General features: G+C 41.9%; 1 protein-coding gene across 5 annotated transcripts in view; it reads right to left on the minus strand.

Moving 5' to 3' along the window:
* Positions 1–17,880, minus strand: part of piezo1 (piezo-type mechanosensitive ion channel component 1) — a 337,749-nt gene that overhangs the window by 196,737 nt on the left and 123,132 nt on the right. For all 5 annotated transcript variants that reach the window (XR_009446804.1, XR_009446805.1, XM_059651724.1 and 2 more), the window contains exon 3: positions 17,634–17,753. Coding sequence is in view for 3 of the 5 variants with exons in the window: in XM_059651724.1 (XP_059507707.1) it covers positions 17,634–17,753 (120 nt within the window). In the remaining 2 variants the exon portion in view is untranslated. The remainder of the gene's footprint in view (positions 1–17,633; positions 17,754–17,880) is intronic.

Consider the following 17,880-nt stretch of genomic DNA (forward strand, 5'->3'; position numbering starts at 1 on the left):
AAAGAGATCCAAATAAATTGTTCATTCTATTCTTTTATAATGTATATTTAGCAACCCCAGTATGATTTCATGAGTAAGATAGACTAAGAAAGCAATCTTCACTGCTTTGTACTATCTTTTGTCTTTTGAATTTAGGAAGGAGTAGCAGTCTAAGCTGTTTATTTCTCTACAGTGTTGACAATGATATTCTGTAATGGTTTGAAGATGTTCTGCTTGGACAGTGGAAGTTAGACTTGTGTCTCAGGTCAAAATTTTAGAAATTCCCATTGTAACCTTTTGAGCAACTATTGAAAATTTATTCCTGAAATCACAAGGATTGAATTGAAGAAATAATGGAGGTTTTGAAATCCAGCAATATAATACTTGCCTTTATATAACCTCTTCTCACACATACATCTGAAACTGCTATGCACAATTAATTTCTTTTGACTTTGAACATTTAGCAGATTTATTGTCACGAAACAAACTTTGAAAACAATGAGTGTTTTAGAATTATCAGGATGTTTGTGTTATATATTTTTTCCCTGAAAAGAAACAAATTTGAAAAGAAAACCCTTATATGATGGGATGCCACCCCCCTCAATTGTAAAAGAGAAAGACACTAACCAGTATGTTACAATTTGCAAGAACTTAGGATGAGACTATGATCCTTTGTGCAAATCAGAAAGCAATTTTAATTGCTGGAAAGATCTGTTGACACAGAAGTGTCTGACAATTGTTTTCCAAAGGAACAGAATTGCCAACACTAGTTGAATATTTCTGGATATTTAATCTTATGGGATTCTGACCAAATTACATCTGATCATTGAACTTACACAAATGTTTTTGCTGTTTGGGGTCCTTTCTATTTACACGTTGGCTGTTGCCACACAGTACATTAAGGCTACCCTTCAAATTAACTTTGTAGACTCATGTAACACTTGTGGGACATCTCAAAATCATGAAAGGTGCTATGCAAATACAAATTTATCTTTATTTAGTCTTTCACCACTTCCTTCATTAGGAGTTGATGCTTCACCTCCTAGTCCTCATGTTCTGTGGTTATTTCTGTCCGAAGTCGAAATTGGGAAAATGGACAGATGCACATACAACAGAATAGATAGGAACAGGCCCTTCACCCCACAATGTCCATGCCAATGATGATGCCATTCTAAACTAATCCAATCTGCCTGTACATGGTCCGTATCCCCCTATTCTCTACCTATACACATGTCTGTCTAAATGCCTCTTAAATATTGTTATCATATCTGCTTCTACCACCTCCTCAACAGCACATTCCAGGCATCTATCACCCTCTGTGCTAAAAAAACACTTGCTTTGCACATCTCCTTTAAACTTCTCACATCTCACTTTAAATCTATGACCCTCATACTTGACATTTCCATCCTGGAAAAGAAATTCTGACTATCTACCATATCCATGTCTCTCAAATCTATATAATTCTATTAGGTTGCCTCTCAGCCTCCAATGCTCTAATGAAAGCAATCTAAGGTTGTCCAACCTCTCCTGAAAGCTAATACACTCCAATCCAAGCAACATTCTGACAAACCTCTTCTGCACCCTCTCCAAAGCCTCTACATCCTGCTAGGACTGGACATAGTACTCCAAAATTGACCCAACTGAAGTTTTATATAGCTGCATTATGCCCCGCAAATTTTATACTTCATGCCCCATCCATATGGCTTCTTTACCACCATATTCACTTGTTTTGCCACTTTCAGGGAGCTGTGGACTTGCACCCCAAGATCCCCCTGTATAATCAGTGCTCCTAAGATCCTGTCATTTACAGTATACTTTGGTCTTTCTGTTGAATTCCCAAAATACATCACCTCACACTTATCTAGATTAAATTCCATTTGTCATTTCTCCATCCAACTTTCCAACTGATCTATATCCTTTTGTATTGTTTGACAACATTCCTCATTATCCATAACTCCATCAATCATGTCACCTGTAAACGTATTGCTCTGTCTTCTATGACCAAGCCAATTTTTTTTTTAAAATCCAACTCACCATGGACTCCATATGACTAACCTTCTGGACCAGCCTAACATAAGGGAAATTATCAAATGCTTTAGTAAAGTCCATGTAGGCAGCACCCACTGCCCTATCCTCATTAATCATCTTTGTCTCTTCCCCAAACAAGCCAATCAAATTTGAGAGACAAGAGCTCCCCTATACAACCATGGTGACTATACCTAATAAGTCTACTCCTTTCAAAATGCAAGTAAATCCTGTCCGTAAGAATCTTCTCCAATAATTTTTCTCCCACTGACATAAGGTTCACAGGCCTATGAATTCCTGGATTATCCCTGTTGCCCTTCTTAAACAAAGGAACAACCCTGGCTATTCTAGGACTGCATCTGTGGCAAGAAAATAAAAAAGATCTTTGTCAAGGCCCCAGCAATCTCCTTCCTAGCCTTCCTCAGTATATCATCAGACCCTGGGGATTTACCTGCCTTAAAGTTAGTCAAGACAGCCGACACCTCCCCTTTCTTAATATTGACATGCCTTAGAAGATCGACATACTCCTCTCTAATCTTACCATCTTCCTTGGTGTGTACTGATATGAAGTACTCATCAAGGACCTAATCCACCTGCTCTGGTTCCATGTATAAATTCTCTCCTTTATCCTTGAGTAAACGTCTTGATTTAAGTTCTTTCTTGTGCCTTTATATTCCTCAATGGTCTTATTTTGGATTTCAGTTTAAATCTTACACTTGCCTCCTTCTTATTTTTGTCTAATATTTCAATATCTCATGTCATCCAGGGTTCCTGAATCTGTCATCCTTATCTTTCATCCTCCTGAGAACGTTCTGATTGTGAACTCTGATCGAATGGCCTTTAAAAGCCTCCCACATGTCAGATGTAGATTTACCCTCAAATAGCCGCTCCCTATCTAATTTCTTCAGTTCCTCTCCAAACTTCTTGTACTAAGCCCTCCCCGATCTGCCTTTTGTAGGGACCGCCCACTATGTGACTACCTCATCGACTCCATACTCCCCATTAACCCAGCACCTTTCCCTGCAATCACAGGAAGTGCTAACCCTGCCCCTATACCACCCCCTCACCTCCCTTCAAGGCTCAAAGCAAACCTTTCATATCAGACAAGGGTTCACCTCTAAATCCACCAACTTGGTCTACTGCATATATTGCTCCCGATGTGGCATCCTCTACATTGGTGAGATGAAGTAGAGGCTCAGAGAGCATTTAATCGAGCATCTGTGCTCCGTAACAGATAAATGACAATACCTTCCAGTTGCCAATCTTTTAACTCCTCCTCCTACTTCCTGGGACTCCTCCAATGTCTCAATGACACCACCTGCAAACCGGAGGAGCAACACCTCAGATTCCGTCTCAGGAGCCTACAGCCCGACTAAACATAGAATTCATCAATTTTAAAATCTCCCCATCCCTGGCCTCATCCAATGACCAACCCTCCCTTTCACTGCTGCCTCCTTGTCCTGACATAACCAGTCCATCTTCTCTCCCAACTATTCGCTCCTCCCACCTCACTGACCAACCTCCACCACTCCCTCCCTACACTCACTGATCACCATCCCACCTACCTTCCCCAGCCACACCCCTCCTCTCTATTTATTTCCCAGCTGCCTTACCCCTCCCCATTTCTGAAGAAGGATCCTGATCGGAAACGTCAACTTTCCTGCTCCTCTGATGCTGCCTGGCCTGCCGTGTTCCTCCAGATCCACACTGTGTTATCTATGACTCCAGCATCTGCAATTCTTGCTTTCTCTTACAGTAAATAGCTCTCTTGTTTAACGCTAATTGGATAATGCTTTGGTATTTATAAGCTTAAGGAATGTTACTGCTTGGGTCTGAACAATGAATGGTGCAATTTAATGATGATAAAAGCGTGGGACCCTCATATGCCAACGTCTCCTTTCCCAGCATTAATCTGAGTTAAGTGAGTCATGATAAAATTCTAAATCATTTGAAAATGCATCAGATCACAACAGACTGATGTCTTCAATGGTTCTGGCAAGTGATACTTCAGAAGGATCTGGTAGTGTTTAAGAAAAAGACTATCCTCATCTTTTATTCAAAAATGCAAGACCTTTTCTTTAAAACAATGACAACAGTGCTTCTGATGTAATCCATCTCCAAGTGATGGGCAAAGTGTGCTAACAATGAAATCTCCATGAGGTAACCACAGAAACTCTAACCAGTCATGCTCTGTCTCTTCCCAATATCCACGAATAGTTGTCAAAGTCATTATCCCATGTTGGGACAGTTTCTTATTTGGGGTGAAGGAGGTTTCTGACTGACAAAGTGACATATGAATAAAATGGAAAATGACCGTTTAAGTTTTTGAATCTAATCTTTAAATTGGAGAGTCCGAAGTTAAATTGTGATTGGGATTTGGCACTAACAAATATTACGGCATCTATTCAAAATCTGATTGTTTAAACATGTTTTGACTGCATTCTGGAGTGACAAAGGAAATATTGTTTCATAAGTTCAACAGCTGATTGGAAAATAATGGATAAGAAGTAATTCAGTTCAGGAAAAGTAGAATCAACAGTCAGATGAATCGATTTCAGGTTTTTTGAGTGGAAATACTTAACTGATCCTGTATTAAAAAGAGCCAAGATCAATAAATTTATTTGGAGCCAATTCATCAGTGAATCTTCTCATTTTTTTCACATTTCATCGTCTTCTAACTAGCTAATTATGTCTTTGCTCTTGGTGTCCTGGAGTTTGCACTCATTTCTCTAATTTATTCTCCTTCAAATTATTGTTACAATTCCATCTTAACTTCAATTTGCAAAAAATTTCTTAATAAACTCAACTTTCATTGTCAAGTGTATTAAACATGATCATGAACAAAGATAATGATTTAAATACTATAAAGAATTACATATAATACAGCCATGACTTTATAACAGCAAACTCATGAACTGCAAAAAAGGCACAACTATACACAGAATATTTGTTTAAAATGGTCCAAATAGGTCATAACATTTGAAAAGTTAGAACTGTTTGTTCATTTTTTTAAAAATAAGATATGGATAAGCATGAACAGAAGTAGAGTATTCGAAAGAAGTGGTGTTGTTTCAACAAGTATACATAAAACAAGGAAGTAATTTATAAACCAACTAAAACATCCAATATCTGCAGGTCAGTGGGAACACCAAAACATCCAGGTTTCTGCTAAAAGACACATACAATTCCCAGCTTCAAGATTGATATAGAGCCTTCCAAATGTAAAAAGTAATCTCCTAGGCATGGTTGAGTGACCCAGGAGAAAAATTATTGTATATTAAAAATAGTATATTAATTTCCTTGATATCTTTATGTTTATTAATAAGAAAATTTTTAAAGATGAGGAAAAAAGTTTATTTGATCGGGCAAGGTTATACATCTAATGAGAACTGACAACTCTAGACACACACCACCTCCAAGCAGTCTGCAGTAATTCAGCATCACTGGATCAAAATCCCATAATTCTGTACTTAACAGAAGTATGCATTTTGGCAATTACATAGAATCTCTATGCTGTGGAAGCTGGCTACTTAGTCCACCGATTCCACACCAATCCTCTGAACAGCATCTCACCCAGACCCAAGTTCTGTAACCCTGCATTTCCCATGGCCAATCCACCTAACCTGCCCATCTTTGGATTGTGGGAAGAGACTGGAGCACGTGGAGAAAATCCTGGCAGGTGCAAGGTGAATGTGCAAACTCCACATTTACAGTCTCCTGAGGGTGGAATCAAACCCAAGTCCCTGGCACAGTGAGGCAGCAATGCTAACCACTGAGCCACCGTGCCACCCAAGAGTTGCAGTAATCTAAGAAGGCAGCTCATAACCACCTTATCAAGGAGAATTCTGTTCAGTTGTGGGATGTGGGCGTCGCTGGCTGGCTAGCTAGCATTTATTGCTCTTCCCAAGGTGCCCTTGAGAAGGTGGTGGTGAGCTGCCTTTTGAACTGCTGCGGTCCTCCTGCTGTGGGTTGACCCACAATGCCACTGGGAAAGAATTCCAAGATTATGACCCAGTGACAGTGAAGGAACGGTGATATATTTCCAAGTCAGGATGGGCAGTGGCTTGGAGAGGAACTTGGAGGTGGTGGTGTTTCCATATGTCTGTTGCCCTTGTCCTTCGAGATGGAAGTGGTTGTGGGTTTGTAAGGTGCTATTTGAGGATCTTTGGTGAATTTCTGCAGTGCATCTTGTAGATAGTACACACTGCTGCTCCTGAGCATTGGAGGTGGAGGGAGTAGATGCTTGTGGATGTAGTGCCAATCAAGCATCTGCTTTGTCCTGGATGGTGTCAAGCTTCTTGAGTGTTGTTGGAGCTGCACTCATCCAGGCAAGTGGTGAGTATTCCATCACACTCCTGGCTTGGGCCTTGTAGATGGTGGACAGACTTTGAGGAGTCAGGAGGCGAGTTACACAGCACAGTATTCTTCACTTCTGGTCTGCTCTTGCAGCCACTGTGTTTATGTGGTGAGTCCAGTTGAGTTTCTGGTCAGAGATAAGCCCAGGATGTTGATAGTGGGGGATTGAAGTGATGGTATCACCATTGAATGTGATTAGATTGCCTCTAATAGGCGATGGTCATAGCCTGGCACTTGTGTGGTGTGAATGTCACTTGCTGCCCGTCAGCCCAGGCCTGGATATTGTCCAGACCTTGTTGCATTTGAACACGGACTGCTTCAGTATCTGAGGAGGCATGAATGGCTTTGAATATTGTGCAATCATCAGCAAACATCCCCACTCAGATCTTGCGATGGAGAGAATGTCATTGACAAAGCAGCTGAAGGTGGTTGGGCTGAGGACACCACCCTGAGGAACTCCTGCAGAGATGTCCTGGAGTTGAGTTGATTGACCTCCCACAACCACGTCTGTCTTCCGATGTGTCAGATATGACCCCAACCAGTGGAGAGTTTTCCCCTTGATGCCCATTGATTCCAGTATTACCAGGGCTCCTTGATACCACACTTTGTCAAATGCAACCATGATATCAAGGGCTGTCACTCTCACCTCTGGTACTGGGCTCGTCCATCATTGAGGATGGGGATGCTTGTGCAGCCTGCTCCAGTGAGTTGTTTAATTTTCAACCACCATTCACGACTGGATATAGCAGGATTGCAGAGCTTAAATCTGATCCATTTGTTGTAGGATTGCTTAGCTCTGTCTATCACTTGCTGCTTTCGCTGTTTGGAGTGCAAATAGTCATGTTTGGTGGCTTCACCAGCTTGATGCCTCATCTTCAGGTATGCCTGGTTTTGCTCCTTGCATGCCTTTCTGCACTCTCCATCAAACCAAGATTGATTTCCTGGCTTGATGGTTATGGTCAAGTGGGACATATGCCAGGCCATGAGATTACGGATGGAGTACAATTCTGCTGCTGTTGATGGCCTACAGTGCCTCTTGGCTGCCCAGTCTTGAGTTGCTAGATCTGTGTGAATCTGTCCCATTTAGCACAGTGATAGTGCTACACAACACAATAGAAGTTATTCTCGATGTGAAGGCAGGACTTTGTCTCCACAAGGTCTGTGTGATGGTCACTCATACCGATACTGTCATGGACAGATACAACTGCAGCTGGCACATTGGTAAGGATGAGGTCAAGTATGTTTTTCCCTCTTGTTGGTTCCCTCACCACCTGCCGCAGACCCAGTCTAGCAGCTATGTCCTGTTGGACAGCTTGATCAGTAGTCCTGCTGTCAAGTTGCTCTTGGTGGTGGACATTGAAATCCCCCACCCGGAGAACATTTTGTGCCTTTGCCATCCTCTGTGCTTTCTCTAAGCATTGTTCAACATGGAGGAGTACTGATTCATCAGCTGAGGGAGGACGGTGTGTGGTAATCAGCAGGAGGTTTCCTTGCCCATGTTTAACCTGAAGCCATGAGACTTCATAGGGTCCAGAGTCAATGTTGAAGACTCCAGGGCAACGCCCTCCCGATCATATACCACTGCGCCACCCCCTCTGCTGGGTCTGTCCTGCCTGTGTGACAGGACATATCCAGGGATGGTGATGGTGGACTCTGGGACATGGTCATACTCACAGAATCATCCCTTACAGACGTCAGGCTGTTGCTTGACTAGTCTGTGAGACAGCTCTCCCAATTTTGGTACCAACCCCCTGATGCTAGTGAGGGCGGCATTGCAGGGTCGACAGGCCTGTTTCTGCTGTTGTCTTTTCTGGTGCCTAGGTCAATGCCAGGTAATCTGTTTGGTTTCATTTCTTCAGGACTTTATAGTGATTGGTACAACTGAGTGGCTTGCTAGGCAATTTCAGAGGGTAGTTGAGAGTCAACTGCATTGCTGTGAGTCTGGAGTCACATGTATGCCAGCCTAGGTAAGGAATGTAGATTTCCTTCCCTGCAGGGCATTAGTGAGCCAGATGGGTTTTTCCAACAATTGGCAATGATTTCATGGTGATCAGTAGATTCTTAATTCCAGACTTTTAAAAAAATTGTTGAAATCAAATTCCACCATCTGCCGTGGTGTCATTCAAACCCAGGTCCCCAGAACATTAGTTGGGTTTCTGGATAATAGTCTAACGATAACATCCTACCCTATTAACTAAAAATCATAGTCAGCCTTGCCAGCAATACCTTATCTTAAATAAGTTTTCTTTTGAAATCACATTCAACAGTGTATTGTTTATAAATTAAAGTGAAGAACCAAAAGGAAAATATCACGCTCCAAAAGCCAAGCTCTCCCTGCTGTTAATGTAAAAATGCTTCCATAGATATCAAAGCGGATTGTCTGGCATTCCTTTCAGAACTGAGCCAAAGTGAAGGCTCTCAGTTGTTAGCTTAAACCTTGTATATTGAGTGTACTTCCTGAAAATGATTCACAGTATGTTCTCTCAGTGACCTGCCATGAACATGGTGAAACATAGTGGAAGGAAAGTGTTAAAGGAAATATGTGCAGCACTTAACAGGAAGAGCACCTGCTAATCAGGCTTCTAACCAGTCAACATTACTAGAAGAAAGTTTACAGGTCCTTCAATGAACTGTAAGGAGCCCATTTTGAGAGCATCACTATGTTGTCAATAGAGAAAGTGTACATAAAATATGAATGAAAACCTCCCAGTGGTAAGAACTTTTACATCCACAGGGAAGTGCAGATCACACATTTCATCTGAATGGTAGCACGTTAGCCTGGACTTTGTGCTTGAGATGGTAACTAAACTTGTGTTTCATGGCCCCAAAAGCAAGAGTGTTGCTCATGGGCAGCCTAAACTGCTATATAAGTTGGCTAGCACATCAAAGGGTTAACTGATGTTATGAAATTAGTTCCACTCATCAGGATATAACAAACTACTCGTGGTAGGAGTTAATCAGCATCTACCTAGTACAGGGTGGCATGGTAGTTAGCACTGCTGCCTCACAGCACCAAGGACCTGGGTTCTATTACAGCCTTGGATGACTGTGTGGAGTTTGCACAATCTCCCCATGTCTGCATGCTTTTCCTCCAGTTTCTTCCCACAGTCCGAAGATGTGCAGGTTAGGTGGATTGGCCATGCTAAATTACCTATAGTGTCCACGGAGTTGCAGGCTAGGTGGACTCGGCAAATGCAGAGATAGGACCTGGGCCTGGGTTTAGGTGGGATGCTCTTCAGAAGGGTGGTGTGGACTTGATGGGCCAAATGGCCTGCTTCTACATTATAAGGATTCTATGGTCTATGAACCAGAGTTGTCGGGTCTGATGTAGTTGTGTCTATACCAAAACACTTCAGTAACAGTAATGTGCACTTACAGTATAAGTTCAGCCTGATGTAACACAAGATAACATGAATCTTAGATAAAATGTAACAGAGTAACAAGTACAGTGTATTACAGCTTTTATTCTTCTCAAGATTAAACCCTACTTCTGTCAAAGACTTTGTGTGGGCATCCTTCCCTGTTTGATATCATTAGCTTAAACAAACACCAAAAAGTAGGACTGGTAGCACAGAATTTACACAAGGCATCTCAAATTGTTTTGCTGACAGCGGTAAACATTTTTTCCCATGATAATATGTTGGGAGCTTGGGCACCAGACATTATAATAAAAAAATGATAATTCATGATAGAAAATTTATCCATGGATGTGAAATTGCTCTAAGTGTTGGTGTATCCATTGTACTGGATGAAAGAATTAAAATGATGCTTAAAAAATATAATGTTAAAATGGAAATATTGACCAAGTCAGCATTGCTACACTATGTTCTGGTATAAATAGGATTATTGTGTGGGATAGTAAGTGAAAGTGCCAGATGCTGAGGAAAAACAGGAAGTGTCTTTTGAGATCATAATTTCCATTAATGTCTTTACCAAAGTAGTTACACATGATTTATGATTAGATAGGACTAATTTGTTAGCTTTTCTTTTCTCTGCCAACTTCTCTCCTTCGCAAGGCAATGAATCCTAGACTATCATTCCTGGGTGACAGGCAACTACAGTCTTTTCTCTCCCACATCTGGGGAATAACATTAAATTTCAGTAAGTTACGTGATCACCAACAGCATCAGAATTGACCTCCGCATACTCGCACAGTAGGAAATCACCAAGAGTGGTCAAGAAATACATTACTGCTCCATAACCAATTCCAAAACCACCCCCAGTTATCCCAAGTGCTCAGAAATGAGCAGAGATTTAGAAATAAATCTATTAGCGTCCTATTATGAGCAGTTCACTTATTCACTGGAAACATTTACTGAGACACATCATAAAGCACAACTTTTGAAGCTGTCAGACTGTTTTACAAAATTATTATGATTAATGTAGAGGTTAGAAATGAATTTGAGTTTGCCTTCCTTTGAGTTGCATAACTAACTCAAACTTTTGTTGCCAACATTGCTAATTTTTCATAGCACCTGGTTGACTAAAAGCTTGATTTTTTTCATGAGCAGAATTGGTGCTTGGGAACAGATGAAATAGGAGGAGGATTAGGCTATTTGGCCCCTCAAGCAGGTGCGCTGTTCAACGAGATCATTGATGGTTAACCTAAATTTCACTTTTCCACCTATCGCCAGATCCCTTGGTCTCTTTAACATCTAGAAACCTACTTGATCAGAAAATTTTAACATAATTTTGTGCTCAGCAGTATTCCAAACTGTTCATTCAGTCATCGCTTGACATCTAATAGTGATCTATTGAAATCAATGACACTAAATGAAAGCACACATTGATTTGCACCATTTATTTGCATTTAAGGTGCTCAGCAACATTCAAACGGAGCCACTGGAAATCAACCCAGGGAATGAAAAGCACAATAAGGCATGCCTTGGTACTCCTCCACATTGAACAACACCTAGAAGAAGCACTGACGGTGGTGAAGGCACAAAGTGTACTCTGGGTGGGGGAATTCAATGTCCATAACCAAGAATGGCTCGGCAGCAGTATTACTGTTCAAGCTGCTAGACTGGGTCTGCGGCAGGTGGTGAGAGAACCAACAAGAGAGAAATATATATTTGACTTCATCCTTCCTATTCTGCCAGCTGCAGTTGCATCTGTCCATGACAGTGTTGGTCAGAGTGAGCATCACACAGTCCTTGTGGAGACGAAGTCCCACCATCACATTGAGAATAATCTCCATAGCACCGCACAACACAATCACTGTGCTAAATGGGACAGATTCACACAGATCTAACAACTCAAGACTGGGTATCCATGAAGCGCTGTAGGCCATCAACAGCAGCAAGATTGTAATCCAGAACAATCTGCAAACTCATGGCCTGACACATCCCTCACTCAACCATTACCATCAAGACAGCAAATTAATCCTGGTTTGATGGAGAGTGCAGGAGGGCCTGCCAGGAGCAGCACCAGGCATATCTGAAGATGAGGTGTCAACCTGGTGAAGCCACCAGACAGGACTACTTGCATACCGAACAGCGAAAGCAGCAAGTGATAGACTTAATCAATCCCACAACAAATGGATCTCAGCTCTGCAATTCTGCCACATCTGGTTATGAATGGTGGTAGACAATTAAACAACTCACTGGAGGAGGAGTCCCCACAAACATCCCCATCCTCAAAGATGGAAGAACCCAGCACATCAGTGCAAAAAATAAGGCTGAAGTATTCACAGCAATCTTCAGCCAGAAGTGCCAAGAGAATGATCCATCTCGGCATCCTCCAGTGGTCCCCAGCATCGCAGATGGCAGTCTTCAACCAATTCAATTCACTCCATGTGATATCAAGAAATGGTTGGAGACACTGGATACTGCAAAGACTATGGACCCTGACAATATTCCAGTAATAGTACTGAAGACTTGTGTTCCAGAACTTGCTGCTCCTGTAGCCAACATATTCCAGTGCAGTTACAACATAGGGGTATCTACCCAACAATGTGAAAAATTGCCCAAGTATATCCTAACCACAAAAAGCAGGACAAATCCAATCTGGCCAATTACAACCCCATCAATCTACTCTCGATTATAAATAAAATGATGGAAGGTATCATCAAAAGTGCTATCAAACAGCACCTGCTCAGAAATAATCTGCTCAGTGACCACCTTGGTTCAAACATAGACAAAAAAGCTGAATTCCAGAGCTGAGGTAAGAGTGACAGCCCTTGACATCAAGGCTGCATTTGACAGAGTGTGGCATCAAGGAGCCCCAGCAAAACTGGTATCATTGGGTATCAGGAGACAAACTCTCCACTGGTTGCAGTCAGACCTGACACGTAGGAAGACGGTCGTGGTTGTTGAAGGTCAATCAACTCAGCTCCAGGATATCTCTGCAGAGTTCCTCAGAGTAGTATTCTTGGCCCAACCATCTTCAGCTGCTCCATCAATGGCCATCTCTTCATCATAAATAGTCAGAAATGGGGATGTTTGCACAATGTTCAGCACCATTCATGACTACTCAGATACCGAAGCAGTGCACATTCACCAATAAGAGACAATCTAACCACCACCTCTTGACATTCAATCATGTTACCATCACTGAATCCCCGACTATCAACATCCTGGGGGTGATCTTTGACCAGAAACTCAACTGGACTCACCACATAAACAGGCTGGCTACAAGAACAGGTCAGAAGCTAGGAATACTGTGGTGTGTGATTCATCTCCTCAAAACCTGACCACCATCTACGAGGCACAAGTCAGGAGTGTGATGGAACACTCCCCACTTGCCTGGATGAGTGCAGCTGCAACAACGCTCAAGAAGCTTAACACCATCCAGGATAAAGCAGCCCACTTGATTGGCACTACATCCATAAGCATCCACTCCTTCCACCACCAATGCTCAGTAGCAGCAGTGTGTACTATCTACAAGGTGCACTGCAGAAATTCAAAGATCCTCAGACAAACCCACGACCACTTCCACCTGGAAGGAAAGGGCAGCAGATATATGGGAACACCACCACCTCCAAGTTCCTTTCCTAACCACTCACCATCCTGACTTGGAAATGTATCACTGTTCCCTCACTGTCCTGGAATTCTATCCCTAATAGCATCGAGGGTCAACACACAGCAGGTGGCAGTTCACCACCACCTTCTCAAGGGAAACTAGGGACGGGCAAGAAATGCTGGTCAGCCAATGATGCCCATGTCCCACAGATAAGCAGGGAAAAAAGAATCAATCAGCAGAGAAACTCTAAGCAGATATCACAGAGTTTCTGAGATTTTTCCATGTCTCAGTTACAGAGGTATGAAATGGAAGGCTATTTAACATTGACAAATCACTGCAGTGATTATTACACTTATTAACATCAGCTATACCAATTATGATAAAGTATAGTAATTTTATTATAATGTTACTTGATGCTCTTTTTAGGGGGTGGGAGGATTGGAGTCTTGTGTGGGATTTTGGGGTAAGGAGGCTATAGCCTGGGAATGTAGTTGGGGGTACGGTTTGTCATCCTCCAAGATTGGGTTTAATTTCCAAATGAGAGGAAAAGGATTATTGTTGTCCCAAGATGGGAGAGCGCATTACATTCTGGAGATTGGGTGGGGTGATGTGGGGAAGAGGTGGAGAGATTACAGGTCAGGAACACAGGCCCATGCAGGGTGATTCTAGCAGTCCTGATGGGGCTGGCCTGACAACTGAGTGCTCCTTGGTCTCCACAGGAGAAAGGGAATGGGAAGGCACTGAGAGACTGTGTTCTAAGAATGTCTGTTCCATCAGGTTCTGTCTTCAAATCATGCTTATTCCAAATACATTTTCTCATCTTGTCCCATTAGGTGTAAAACCTTAGCTGGGATGTTAGCTTTGCTTGGGCAGTAGCACACTCTGAGCTATAGTGTGACTCTTGCATGCAGCCCTGCGCACCACCCCCCCGCCCCATTCTCCAACCATCCCCACCCTGCCCCTGCCGCAACTTCCTTGTCATTGCAGGTGGTGATCTGCCGATGTTAGGGGCTCTGTGGATCCCATTGCTCTGGAGTTCCAGGATCTCAGCAGTTAGGTACTCAAGAACAGCAGCCAAGTAGGCAGGGGCTGTTGTAAAGGGAGTTCCAGGCTCTTGACCCAGTGACAATGATGTTGTTCCAAGTCAGGCTGATGTGTAGGACAGTAGGAGAAAATCTTGCAGTTGGTGGTGTTTCTACTTAGCTACGTGGCAGAGGTCACAGGTTTGGAAGGTGCTGGCAAAGGAACTTGGCAAGATAGTGAGTTGCTAGCTTTCACATTTCATTATATACTTTTAAAGTTAATTCAGCTGCACTTATTTACCTCAATGTATACACTATTATGTCTTTGGTTATCTTTAAGCCAACACTGCTAACCCCCACCCAACTCACTGCTGGTGAAATATCCCCAGAGCTGATCACCCTGGCAGAGTCAGTGCAGAAGCCTTGGAGAAAGAAGTTTGAAATGAAAGTGACAATGGAAGCTCTTGGGAGAAAAAAAATAGGCTTTATCAGTTCTTTAACTTTTGTTTACAGCATAGCATTCAGGAAGCAATATTTGATGCCTGTGCCTGCTTCAATAAATTTCGCAAATTGTAATGGCTTTCAAATACCATGATGTTAACCAAGCAAATAGTCTGTGACCTACTCTGAATTAAACTGTTTGAATCAACATCAAATGTTTTGGTAGAATATTGATCCCAGTCTTGAATATACTCAATGGCTAAGCCTGCACAGCCCTCTGGGATAGAAAATTCCAGAGCATCATATCCTTTAAGTGAAGAAATTCCCTAACTATGTCTGTTCTCATGGGGCCAGACTCGTCAATCTAAACTCATTAACAATCCTGCCATCCCAGCAGGCAGTCAAGAGAATCCTCTGTGGAAAGTATATCCTTCTCAAGTGGACAAAACCTCTAACAATAGTCCATGTGGAGTCTCAAAAGATCACCATGACTGCAGCCAGACATCTTCTTTCCTGCACTCTCTCCCCATGCAACAAAGGGTAACACACTAGTTGCTGCATTTTCACCTCAGCCTTCAGTGATTTATGAACAAGAACAACCAGAGCCCTCTGCACATCATCACTTCCCAAACTTTTCCCATTTATCAAAATTCTTGATGTTTATTTTTTCCATACCAAAATGAATAACTTCACAACTTTTCACATTATATTTCAATTGCCATGTCCTTGCCCACACACTTAAGCTATTGAAATGTCCTTGAGGCCTCTATGCACCTTCCTCACAACTTAATTCCCAGTTAGTTTTGTGCCAGCAGCTGTGGAAATATTGCATCATGTCCCCACATCCAATTTATTCAAACTGATTGTTAAAAACTGGGGCCCAAAACATTGATCTTTGCGATCACCTTTTTAAGTCACAGTCTGCAAACTAAGAATGACCGATTTATTTCTGGGGACTGTTTTCTGTTCTTTGACCAGTTCTCAACCCATGCCAATATATACCCCAATCTCGGGTATCTTAGTTTCACATACTAATCTCCTATATGGCACCATATCAAAAACCTTGTGAAAATCCAAATACATTACATCCACTGGTCTGTCCACATTTTTTCTGTTTGTTGCGTAAACAAAAATAAAACTCCAAGCAGTTTGTCAAACATGATTTCATTTGATAAATCCATGCTAACTGCCCAATTCTCTAAATCCAATTTTCTAGGTGTCCAGTTATCACACCATCTAGAATAGATTTTAGCAATTCTTTTGTTACTGATGTCTGGCAAATCTATATTTCTCCCTCCCCCTCTCTCTCCCCTTAATAGGGGTTCATTTGCTACCTTACAATAAACAGCATGATACAGAGGCAGAAGAATTCAAAAATCATTCAAAACCCTGAAAATTAAAAGGAAAGTAACAGAAATTTACTATTAAAGTCATTTCAAGGTTTTGGTAGAAGTTTTGAGCTCCTTAAAAGAACACTGAGTATAAACGAATGGATGGTATCCTGACTTGACCCTGCTTCAAAATGGCCCAGACTTCCTCAGTCTCCCCTTGCCCTTGCCGTCCCTTCTCTCAGGATTTCCCACCCACATCCCATTCTTGTCCATGCTTGCCCTGCTCGTTTTTGAATGGCTTTGGCAATCAACACGCATTAGATTAACCTTCAAAGAGATTTGCATGTTAATCACACATGCTAATGCTGAGAAACATACATGCCCCTATTTGGTTGCGACATTAAGTACATGAAGTTTTAGATGACTACTGACTACATTTCTGTCATGATTCCTTTTTTAAAAATAACCTTAATTTATAAATAGCTATTACTTAGCAGAAACTGAAGGAAATGGGAAGGAAGGAATAGCAGGTGACCGTCTCTGGCAGACTTTTCCTATTGTTTAGAAGCAATTGCATTTCAAAAGAACATTCTCGGTCTGAGCAGCAACTTAATTAACATGCTCAAAACACAATACTAGATTTCTCTGGGGCAATCAAGATTAAAGAAAAGCACGTTGGCTTTCCAAGTAGCCAGTGTCATAAAGCAGAGGATGTCCAACTTCATTCGGAGTATTTACTTCAGCTTCAGCACGGGTATTAACGGCACAACCATCCAGAGGGCTACTGGGTTAGAGGCCTGAGGGCAGAAATCACTTGGCTGTATGCTTCTGGTCACTGTGGCTCAACTAAGATGACCTTCATAGTGAAGCACCAGCCAACAATTGCTGTCTTGCCTCATATGAAGAGCAGTTATTCAGGCATAAAATTGGCAGCAGTGATAGAGACTGTAGTATTTGTGATATTGCTGAAGCTAGGAACGGACTGTACATTTCAGTATTTTGGGTGGGGAAGGGGGCTGCGTCGGGGCGATGGGTGGTGGGGAAGGGGTTGTGGCAGGAAGAAGTTGAGGGGAGGCAACATTCAAAGCTGCACCAAAGGAGGTAGATATTACATGTAACACAACAACAGCCAAAGATTGGTGAGTCGTATTAAACAAACAAAGTACTTTCATCTTTCTAAGCTTGCAGTATGGATTTTTCCAACATCTGGGACCCAGAATACAACCAAAATGCATGTGATACTGTGCTCCAGTTAGAGTCATCATTGTGTAAGATTGTGTTATTTTAAAAACTTATTATAGGCCAAAAGTACTGAATATTTTTTCACATTTTGGAAGACAGTTGTGAGTATCACCAGCAGCAGAATGGCACCTCAATGTCTCCAAACATTTTGAAAACACATGGCTACATCTCCATAGGAAGAATATTTCTTTAATGAAGAATCACGTCGAAAAACAAGTGCATCAGTAAATCACAGTCCACTACCAATTGAGAAGAATGAACATTCATTTGTACTTACAGTTATTCCCCAACAAATCTTCACCTGCCAAAACATAGAGAGTAATCTGAAAACCCCCATGGGCACAGAGGAAGAGAATGCTGGTTCCTAGCAATGCTTTGATTAAACGACCTGTGTGATCTGGTGAAAGAAAAAGCAGTTATAACCTGAAAGCATGTAATTGATGTTGTGAAACAGCCTCCATAATTAGCAATTTGATCAAACTTTTAACCAATTAAATCAGGTTCAACAACTTCATGCCTTGAAT

The sequence above is a fragment of the Stegostoma tigrinum genome, chromosome 16 (genome assembly GCF_030684315.1).
Source record: "Stegostoma tigrinum isolate sSteTig4 chromosome 16, sSteTig4.hap1, whole genome shotgun sequence".
Lineage (NCBI taxonomy): Eukaryota > Metazoa > Chordata > Chondrichthyes > Orectolobiformes > Stegostomatidae > Stegostoma > Stegostoma tigrinum.